Genomic DNA, 10,565 nt, shown 5'->3' with positions numbered 1-10,565 from the left:
GGAAGGAAAAACCACACATTAAAACAAAGATAAATAAAAGATAAATAAAATAAAACTTAAAGTTTTTTTAAGAGATTTCTAAAACAAAAAAGAAATTTACATTTTGTCTGACACGAGATGAAGCAGGAAAGAGAATGAATGTGGAAAACAACTTTTCATAAATCCAATTTTTTTTTGGACTTTGAAATGTCTTCAGGTTGCATGTTGACTCTTTAAGTCGCCTATTGACTCATGCAGACGTTGGATAATGCTGTGGGTTCTAGCAGCAGGCATGCAACCTAAAAACAGTTGCAGGTTTGTTTTGTCACGAGGTTCATTTGGTAATTTAAGGTGCAGATTACTTTAAGTTGCTCTAAAATGCTATAAATCATATGCAACAACAAAAACTGTTACAACAAATTACAATTTACTTTAGTGCATGCCAGCATCATTCAAAATAAATGAAGTGTAAAAAAGCTTTGACAGGAAATTAACAGCTATTAACATTCTATGGCTGAAAACTAAAAAAGATCAATTAGGAAACTGAGTGCAACTTTTTAAGAAAGAGTCATTTAAGATGTCCTCGTAAAAGTAAAATTGCTTAACATAAAAAGCTGTAAAATGCTTACAGGAAGTCACAAAATTCAATAATAAGGGCAGAAACAAGCAGCTGGTTGCAAATGAGCATTTGGAGAAATAAGGGAACTTTAAGGCATTTTTTTTTAGAGCTGCAGAGTCCTGTTCTGTACTTTAGCAGCATGCAGTACATTGTTTCTCTTTTTTCAGTTTACTTTCATTTCCCTTGTTTTAGAAAGATGATGAAAAAAACACAAGTGTGGCTTAAGATGAGTGTACAGGTTTTATAAAAGTGTGAACTTGAAGTTATGTTGGTTAAGTTTTTTTTAGTTTGTTCTACAATATTTTATGGAAGAAAATATGATCAATTGTAGACCCCCCTACAGAAACATTAAAGGAAAACAAAGTATTGTAATTTTGAGTTTAAAAAAAAGATGTTGTGCTTTCTTAACAATCTATTTTGGGGGCAGCATTCTAAAGTTGCCCAAAAGTACTTTTTTTTATTAATTTATTGTTATTATTATTTTTTGTTTGTTTTTGGTAACAAGATGGCAAAAGGATTGTAAAGGCTGTTAATTTTTTTGAACCTTATAAAGGAAAAGTACTTTTTAAGTTACCTAAAAGACTTGTGGAACTAAAGTTTATTTAGATTATTTTAGAAAACTTGAGAACAAGAAAAAGTAACATTTCCTGTGCACACGGTAAGCAATTTGTTATATTTTGCTTTTCTAAAAAACACATTTCCTGTTACTTAATTTTTTTCTTATTCAATTTTAAAGACCACCAGCAGAAAAACTCCAGAAACTGGATGTGTAGAGATTTTAAACTTTGGTACTGCCACTTCCTCAAAGTATTTTCACAGAAATAGATGATTAAACAGGAAATCCTGTCTTCAGCACAAAGTGAGTAAATGTTTCACTTTCTGCAACATAGTACTTCAGTCAATGTACGGGTGGTAACGCAGCTGCAGCACCTTTTGTACTGCATCAACCTCTACAAGATGTCCTCAGATATTTATGCCCAACCAGATCTCTCTAAGAAGGTCAGATACGACAGAAAGCAGCAAGAAGACTCATCAGACTGGGATGAGTGTGAGGTGAAAATTTATAACGAAGCGTACGAATCTGTGGAGTACACCACCAAGGATCAGTCACCAGAACAAGGTAAGAGTGAATGAAATATTCTCCATTCCAGACATGCAATGCTGATCAAAATATCAATACTGGTTAAGAAATTGCATCAATTTGCATTTTGCAATAAGGTTTTAAGTAAATCTTCAAAATGTAAAAAGAAGAAATGCTGTTCATAAACTGATCAAAAGTGTAGGACCATAGCACAATAAAACTCTGTGATATCCTCAAAACAGAAATTACAGGGTCCACACTCAGTAACAATACCGTTCTTGTTGATCACCTTAAAAACTTGCTTTGTCATGTTTGATGCAAGTTTTTCTTAAAGGCTTTAAGGAAGGTTGTACTAAGTGGCCTGTCTGGAACTGATGTCAGTTTTTGTAAAATGTTACAGAAGAAGGTACATTTCTGAAAAAAGTTAGTTGTCTTTATAGTAAACTGCAGCATTGTCCTGTTGAAAAACCCAGTCATCACCACACAGAGGAGCCCCTTCAATCACCGGAAATGCTCCCTGCAACATCTCATAACCGGCTGTGGTTTGATGCTCTTGCACAACCTAAAGCTCAATTTTTCCATTGAAGGAAGAAGTACCCCAGACCATGATAGCTCCTCCTCCACTGTGTTGTGTAGAAAATGTTTCAGGGGGTTGCAAAGTCCAACTGGGCAGTTTTGTGTCGTTTTGAAGATGCATTTTGTCTTCTAAGCCCTTCTCGTCAGATTGTTACTGGGCAACAGTCAGCACCAGTGATGGTCTTAATTAGGATCCTCAGGCTCAGTGCCAGTGACGTTTCTTTGGGTTTGGAATTTGACTTTAATGATCTGTAACCCTCAGGATATTTAAAAACAATTCTAAACTACTGTTTTACTTCATCCAACCTCAGCATCAATGGCACATTCTGTGAGACTTTGGTTATGCAGCTCAACAATCCTGTCATATTCTAATAAATTGAGCTTTTTTGCCTTTGCCATCAAGAAACCTTGATAGGGTGATTACTCAACAAGAACTATGGAGACCTGTAATGCAAATTTTGACAAATTCTGGCTTTTAAAATTATATGGTCTTAAACATTTGTTCAGCAGATAAACAGCCTATTTCATTACCATTTTTTAATATACTGGCAACCAAAATATTTGTTCTCTTGCTCCTCTTTCTTTTTTGCATTTTTTGCAAGGTTCTCTTTAGAACTTTGTTAAAGTCAATTTGTGATACATGCAAATTTATGTAATTTCTTAACTGAAAGTCAAGTTCCCTTTATTTTTCTCTTGTAGTTCCACAAACAGAGCCATGTCCTGAAGTCCAGAAAAGATGCTGCAGATGTGAAAAGTGGTGTCTGTTGGTGCTGTGCACGGTCCTGTTAGCTGTGCTCATCATTCTATCCTCAAGCTGTAAGATAAAATCTAACACCTCAACATCATAGTTTATTTAAAACTTCAAAATAGCTGCAGGGACTTTTTCCAATTTCAAAATGTTTTATTGACTTTAACCTTAAACCACAATGTAAGCTTGAATTTAATCAACTTTCTCTTTTTAACCAATAATGCAATTTTGCAGACATGGCAGTCAACATTAGCAATCTACAGAAGAAAGTACAGGAGCAGAAGCTACTCTCTGAAGGTGAGAAAAATTAAAAACATCTAAATAATCTATTTTTTTTATTTTACTTGATTTTACCTAATGTATTAATGCCATCCATTTTCTACTCCGTCTTGTCCCTTTTGGGGTCAGTGGGTTAGGCCCCGCTGTGGCCTAACCCGGCCACTTCTGGGTGAAGGCAGGATACACAATTTAATAAAAAGGGGACAGGAAGAAGAAAAACGTATTTTATCTACCCCTTTTAAGAACTCAATACATCAAATATTAAGAAAGAAAAACACAAAACATTCTGCTGATTTAGGATACGATAGTAGAAGATTAGGAAAGAAGAACAAAAATTTACAGTTACAAACATAAACCAGTGCAAAATGAATTCCATACCTCTGTGATGAGTAGTTTTTATTTGTACTAAATAGATTTATAGTCATTGATAAGACTATTTTAATGTTGTTTTCAAAACTTGATACTGTGGCATTTTTAATTTCTGTTCTTAATATATTCCATTTATTAACTCCATATACTGATACTCATCGCTCCTTTAGAAGGATTCTGTGTTTTGGTGTTTTGGTTGACGGTAGACAGGTGTATTGATGAACACGACTGAACACATTTTGCTATTGTAATGATCCTTACAATATAAAAACTCCAACTATTTCTTTTGACAGACTTCATTTTTTTCAAAAGTAAAATTTTTGTATCAAACTTGTAAACAAGTATTTTCAAAACATGTCAAAGCTTTTTATGATCCTGCATTAATTATTTATCAATCAATCTGTCATTACAATGACAACAAAACATGAGGCTCAGTGTTTTCCCAAAGGATGATCAGCCCTTCAAAAAGTAAACATTGCTTTTTATCTGTTGGAGGTCATTTGATTGATCATTTAAGTTCAAACTAATAACAAATAGATGTCTGCTGTCTTTCAGGTATCAACAACACTCTTTTGTATGAACTAAAACAGCTGAAAAACAAGATTGAACGTGAGAAAAGACCAAAAACTAATAGAATAAATCAGTTTACTTTGATCTTGTTTTTTTTACCTTTTATTTTAATATACTTGAAAATACAAATGAAACCAGAAAGTAAACCCAGCATTATTTTACTCTCCTTAAGGCAAACTGTGTCCAGACTTATGGGTGAGATTTAGAACCAGCTGCTACTATAAATCCATCGAGAAGAAAACTTGGACTGACAGCAGAAGGTTTTGTCAGGATAAAGAAGCTGATCTGCTGGTCATCAACAGCAAAGAGGAACAGGTAAGTGTGTTCACACAAGTTACTTCCAGCTTCTTGTATTCTTCACTTGTATGTGTGCTGCTGTTGTCTGGATGCTGATGGATTCCAGCTGAAATGCTCCTCACAAACTCAGATTTCATGTTTGTCATTTAATATTTCAAATAAAAGTTCAAATGTAACAAAATCTTTTCTTCCAGTTTATAATTTGTTAATTATAAATAAGTTAAATTGTGATTAATTAGAAATGAACTGTCTGTCCTGAAGACAAAAACATACAAAATAACTAACTTTTTTCAGATGAACATTCATCAGTATTTAGGATGATCAATAGATATTATTCGATTGATAATTCCTTGAGGAAACACATTTTTTCATTACATTTTTTGTTAGACATTTTGTATGAACGGAAGCTGAAGCATTGTATTAAGAAAGAACATTTTCTTTTGTTTACTAGGAGTTTGTTTCTAAAATGAATCCGAATAAGGATTTTTGGATTGGTCTGTATGCTGAAGGCTCATCATATAAATCTGAATGGAAATGGGTGGATGGATCACCGCTGACAGAAACGTAAGACTTTATTTCTTTTACAACATTACAGAAATCAAGACTGAACCTGTAAATGTGTGAAATCCTTTCAAAGTAAATACAGAAAATGTTTTTAACATCATATTTCACACAAGTTTATGATCAAAACTTTAACCAGATGTAAACAGAATGTTTTATTACAGGTTCTGGGAAGAGAATTTTCCAAAAGATCCAAACTACAGCTACAATGCAGTATGTTTAAGTGATGAAGGGAAATGGACACAACACTACCAAACAAGCAACAGAAACTGGATCTGTGAGAAATAAAATGCTGGATCCTATTACAAAACAGTTAAATTTATGTAACGGCTCATCTTGTTACTGAGCTGTTACATTAATGTAACTGTTTTGTAATGTATTTACATGTATGTTTTATCTTTTTTATATTTCTTTGTGTTTACTTGTACAAACTATTGCTTAAAGGAAGGTTGTTTTTATTTTTTCAGAGAAATGAAGCTTTCATTTATAGAACAACTTCACCATGTTTAAAATATCAGCTAAAAATGACTCAGATAAACAGTAAACTATAATAAATTCAATTAAAACAAACTAACTTAGAGCTGTAGTTTAGACACAGGTTTAGTTACTGCCTGAACAAGGAGAAAAAAGTAATCTATATCAAATAAACAGCTTCTACAAAAAAAAGGAAAAGTTACATCTTGAAAGTGAAGTAAATATTTTTTTTACATTTTGTTAATTTACTTTCTTATGATTTTGATTTAGTATTAAAGGAGTTTATGATGGAGAGTTGAGTTTTATTGTAATATATTCCTGTTTTGGGTCTCTGTGTTTTTATTTAATGCTTTCTAAGCATTGAGGTCAGATTTTTCTAGTTTGATGCATAAATGTGTGTTTTAATAAGCCCCCAAAACACGGTTTCCGCTGTGCTGCTTCTTCTTTTACTTTTTTAAGACTTCTCTGTCATTCTGAAAGCTCCTGAGACTTTCTACTGAAGAAAGGTTAAAAGAGAAGGAGCAAATGTGGATCAACATTAGAGGAGGTGGGAATTATAAAGGTTACTTCCTCTCATTACTTTTCATGTAACGTTATTTGAAAAACTTAATATTCAATGTTTCCTATTATGTATGTATAAGTGTAATGTGTATGAGGATGTAAATAAACACAGTAAATGTATGTTTAAATCCCTTTGTTGGTTGTTTTTCCTCATAGCTCTGGTGATGGGAGCTTGAGGGTCCTCTGCACTTTCTGGACTGTTTGAGTCAAGAGACCAACACGGATGTAGAAACAACGTCTGGGAGTTTTTCAAAATAAAAGTGTAGCTTCTACATGGATACGCTGTGTTGCAGCTCTTAAATACACTTTATAGCACATCTTTAGGACTGATGTGAACGAAAAGGCACTGGTCCCCAGACCATGATTTGCGAGTCACTTGGTTTCAGTTCTGTTTATTTTTTTTTAACAATGTGGAGAACACATTTCACGCATTTATGAGCGTGACAGTTAATGGGACTTTAACTTAAAAGTTTAATTTTAAATACGTGCAGCCAACAAAAAAAATCCAGACATGGACAAACTTAAAATGCGTTCCAGAAATGCAGCAACGGAATCTTGGCTGCACGTATTACGTGTGGACAAAACATGAATTTCCATCACATTCTGCGCTGGTCACATGTAAATATGTGTAAATAACACAAGCCTTATTATAATTGTCTGAACGTTAAGGAAAAAAAAATGCATTAAAAAAACCATGGGGAGTAAGCTGTCCAGGACACGTTTAAGCATGTTATATGTGCTTGAACAGCATGAGTGTGGTGAACTGTAATACCACCACCAACCAATGGAGGGCGATGTTGTCGTGTAAGAAGTGATGGAGTTGGAGATTAAAACACTGACTGCTTGTTGATCTGAAGAAGCAGCGGAGCTGCTAGCGCTCGGAAACAACATTGCTTTATAACTTAACAAACGTCATGCTTAAACAATAAAGCAAGACTTATATTTAAATGTAAACCTCTGTGCTTCAGAGCTTCACCAGCATGAAGAAAAGTGCTTCTCTACCACACAGTACCGGCGCTACTTAGCTTGGCGAGAGTAACCCCTTCAAACAACTATGTCAGATAATCCTACTCTTTAAAATGAAGCTACAGTTAGAAGGGTTGGGGAGGATTCGGATTCAGCCCAATACGCTGGAAATAATCGTGTTTGTACGTTTACCTTTCCGTGGATTTCAGGCTGGCTTGTCTGCAAACATCGCTTCAGGTTTTCTTGTGTTTTTGCCTGTGATGGTCACTCCACACAACGTACACAACGTCTTATTGAAGGTCGTGTTAAATGTAAAATTTGTCCATATATGTACTCGTCTTTTTCTACCCGGAGTAGACATTTTTCACCTATATCACAGACAGAATTCAATAAATTAGCGTCTTCCCGGGGGCTCCAGGGCTCTGTGTTCTGATTAAATTGCTTTACATTTGCCCCCGCCCTCCTCTACCAGCAGTCGCTATGATTGGATGTCGTCTTCGAAGAGCATTTTCATTTCGTTTTTATCCGTTGACGAAAATGTCTGTCAATTTAGTTAAGGTTTTCGTGTCTGGACGGGAGTTTTTGTTTCGTTTTCGTTGGGTGAAAAATGTCGTTGATGACGTAAATTTTTCGTCAACGAAATTAACGCTGCTTTGTGCTCTTCCTTAGTTTTTGGATTTTATGCTATTAAAGACACGTTTTTGGAGCTGACAGCTGTCCTGCAATTGTGTGCGCACACCAAAGCCTGACATGGAGTTAGAATTTAACAATTCAAAACAAGGAGAAATACCATTGTATGGACTCTGCACAGTAGTTGTATGGCTCATCTGCAAACTCCTCATCCCAGAACCTGTGATAAAACACATCTGTAGATGTGTTGTGCCTCATCTCGCTTTCACCAAGTCTTTGATTTTGCGTTGATACAGAAATGCGTGAATGGATCAAAATACTGCTTTGGGGTTGTTTATAGTGATGAGCAAACAGTATGATAAACTTAAAACTGAAAAAGTTGTTTTTTCATGGTATCGTCCTTTAAAAACGAGAGCAAACATAACTTCTTGTATTTTTTTTTACTTCTGTCATTCTAAAAAAGCTGCTAAAACTGCACCGAGGACGTGTCTAAGAAGGATGATCAAATGAGGAACAACATTAGAGGGGACTATAAGAGTTCACTTCCTCCGACTCCTTTTCAAGCAATTTATAAATATTTTCTTTCATAAAAATAATATTTATTAGATTAAATGTGTCATGTGGTATGTATTTATAAGTGCAAATCATGTCCATGATTAAGAAGAGATATGATGGGATCATTCACACGTGTATGAGACTGTATAGAAAATTATATACAGTAAATGTATCCGTTTATGCATGTATAAATTACTCTGTGGGTAGTTTCTCAAGTTCAGGTCCTCTACCAGAGGACTGGCAGCTTCCTGTGTGGTATCTTTCATGGTCTGCTGTAGCCACTCCTTCAGTTTTGGGTTTACTGCCTGAGTGCTCTGAATACTACAGGCACCAAGAGGACCTAAAGTACAAAAACTTGGAGAACAAGAAAAAGTAACATTTCCTGTGAAGATTTAATTTATGCTTTTTGAAGAGCATGTTTTCTTATTTGATATTTTAATGTTGCATTTTATGTATAATAAACAGGATAAAAAACAAACTGGAGGTGATGCATTTTTATACTTCAGTGCTCCTACTTCCTCAAAGTATTTTAGCAGATGGTTAACAGGAAATTGTTCTATCTTCAGCACAAAGTGAGAAAATGTTTCACTTTCTGCAACAAATCACTTCAGTTAACGTCCGAGTGTTAACGCAGCTGCAGCACCTCTTCTGTTGCATCAGCCTCAACAAGATGTCCTCAGGTATTTATGCTAAACCAGATTTCTCAAAGAAGGTCAGATACAACAGAAATCAGCAAGAAGACTCATCAGACTGGGAAGAGTGTGAGGTGACAATCTACAATGAAGCTTACGAATCTGTGGAGAACACCACCAGGGATCAGTCACCAGAACAAGGTAAGAGTGAACGAATCTTCTCCATCGCAGCGTGTAGTGATGATCAAAATCTCAATAACAGCTTAGAAATTGCAAGAATTTGCATCTTACATGTCTAGATTGGAACAAGGTTCTAAGTCAGGGGTGCCGGAATCCAGGCCTCGAGGGTCTGTGTCCAACAGGTTTTCCAACCAACCTGCCATTGAAGCTTCTTATTGGTTAAACACACCTGATCCAAATCATCAGCAGAAGATTAGGCAGGATTTCTGGAAAGCCAGTAGGAGCCCTCGAGGGCCTGGAGTTTGACCCCCTGCTCTAAGTAGAGCTTCAAAATATAAAAAGAAGAAATGGGAACACAAGGCCAAACATTTTTAGTAAACAATTTATATAAAACATCAATTTAACTAAAATGTGTTGTTCATCAGCTCATCAAAAGTGTAAAACCAATAAAACAGTTATGTTCTCAAAACATAAAGACAGAGTCTAAACTCAGTCAGAAGTTGCTCCAACATTCTTGTTGATCACCCAAATAACTATTCTTGGCTCATCTGATGCAATTGTTCATGAAAGGTTTAGGGAACACATAGCCAGCTACTGTTTAAAACACCTGTGTCCCTTTATATATATATATTTTTAAGCTCATTTCAGAACCTTGTTGAGGTCCAGGAGCATTTTTTAACTGGTCTTAAGATTTTGATCAGGATTGTTTTATCAAAGAACAATGTTTTTTCTCTGAAAGTCAAAATCTCTCTTTATTTTTCTCTTGTAGCTCCACAAACAGAGGCGATTCCTAAAGTCCAGAAAAGGTCCAGATGTGATAAATGGTGTCTGCTGGCACTGTGTACTGTCCTGTCAACTGTGATCATCATTCTATCCTCAAGCTGTAAGATGAACTCTAACAACTCTACATCATTAGGTTTACATAACAGTTTATTTAAAACCTCAAAATAGCAGCAGGGACTTTTATTTTCCTCTTAAAGAATGTGTTTTAGTGACATTTAACTTTCAAGCACAATGAAAACTTTAAATTATTTAACATTTGAGTGTTTTTTTAACCAACGATTGCCATTTTCCAGACATGGTAGTCAGCATCAGCAATCTGCAGAAGAATGTGGAGAAGCAGAATAACAAGTTTGAAGGTGAGAATAATTAAAAACACCCAAATCATCAATATTTTATCACTTGATTTCACCATGCAAACTGGGTTAAACATGTTGTAATTCAGAAAATATAGAGGCAGTTAATCTTAAAGGGATATATATTTATACACTACATTCTGGGTATTACATAAAAGTGGGTACTTTTTTTTTTACACCTTATTATCAGTTTCCTGTCACTGTTTAACAAATTCAAATTCAAATTCAAATTGATTTTATTTATAGAGCACTTTTCATATAAACAAATACATTTCAAAGTGCTGTACATAAAAAAAAACAACACAATAAAAATACCCTCTTGTTAAAAATAAAAATCAACCCCCTAATACCA

General features: G+C 34.8%; 2 protein-coding genes across 2 annotated transcripts in view; both read left to right on the top strand.

Annotated features, from left to right (window-relative positions):
- The first annotated feature begins 1,555 nt into the window (after positions 1–1,555).
- LOC112162507 (CD209 antigen-like protein C) lies at positions 1,556–6,393 on the top strand. The gene is made up of 7 exons (XM_024298284.2): positions 1,556–1,718; positions 2,955–3,071; positions 3,238–3,300; positions 4,207–4,260; positions 4,394–4,536; positions 4,970–5,082; positions 5,244–6,393. Exons 1-7 carry the CDS (start codon positions 1,556–1,558, stop codon positions 5,365–5,367), a joined length of 777 nt encoding a protein of 258 aa, XP_024154052.2. The 3' UTR covers positions 5,368–6,393.
- A 216-nt stretch (positions 6,394–6,609) lies between these two features.
- The window catches only part of LOC112162504 (oxidized low-density lipoprotein receptor 1), an 11,067-nt gene continuing 7,111 nt past the window's right edge, over positions 6,610–10,565 (top strand). Inside the window, exons 1-3 of the mRNA XM_024298279.2 lie at positions 6,610–9,098; positions 9,847–9,960; positions 10,154–10,216. Coding sequence (XP_024154047.1) covers positions 8,846–9,098; positions 9,847–9,960; positions 10,154–10,216 — 430 coding nt within the window. The 5' untranslated portion in view covers positions 6,610–8,845. The remainder of the gene's footprint in view (positions 9,099–9,846; positions 9,961–10,153; positions 10,217–10,565) is intronic.

The sequence above is a fragment of the Oryzias melastigma genome, linkage group LG11 (genome assembly GCF_002922805.2).
Source record: "Oryzias melastigma strain HK-1 linkage group LG11, ASM292280v2, whole genome shotgun sequence".
NCBI lineage: Eukaryota > Metazoa > Chordata > Actinopteri > Beloniformes > Adrianichthyidae > Oryzias > Oryzias melastigma.
Note: the sequence above shows the minus strand (reverse complement) of the source record. Positions and strands in the feature narration are given on the sequence as shown.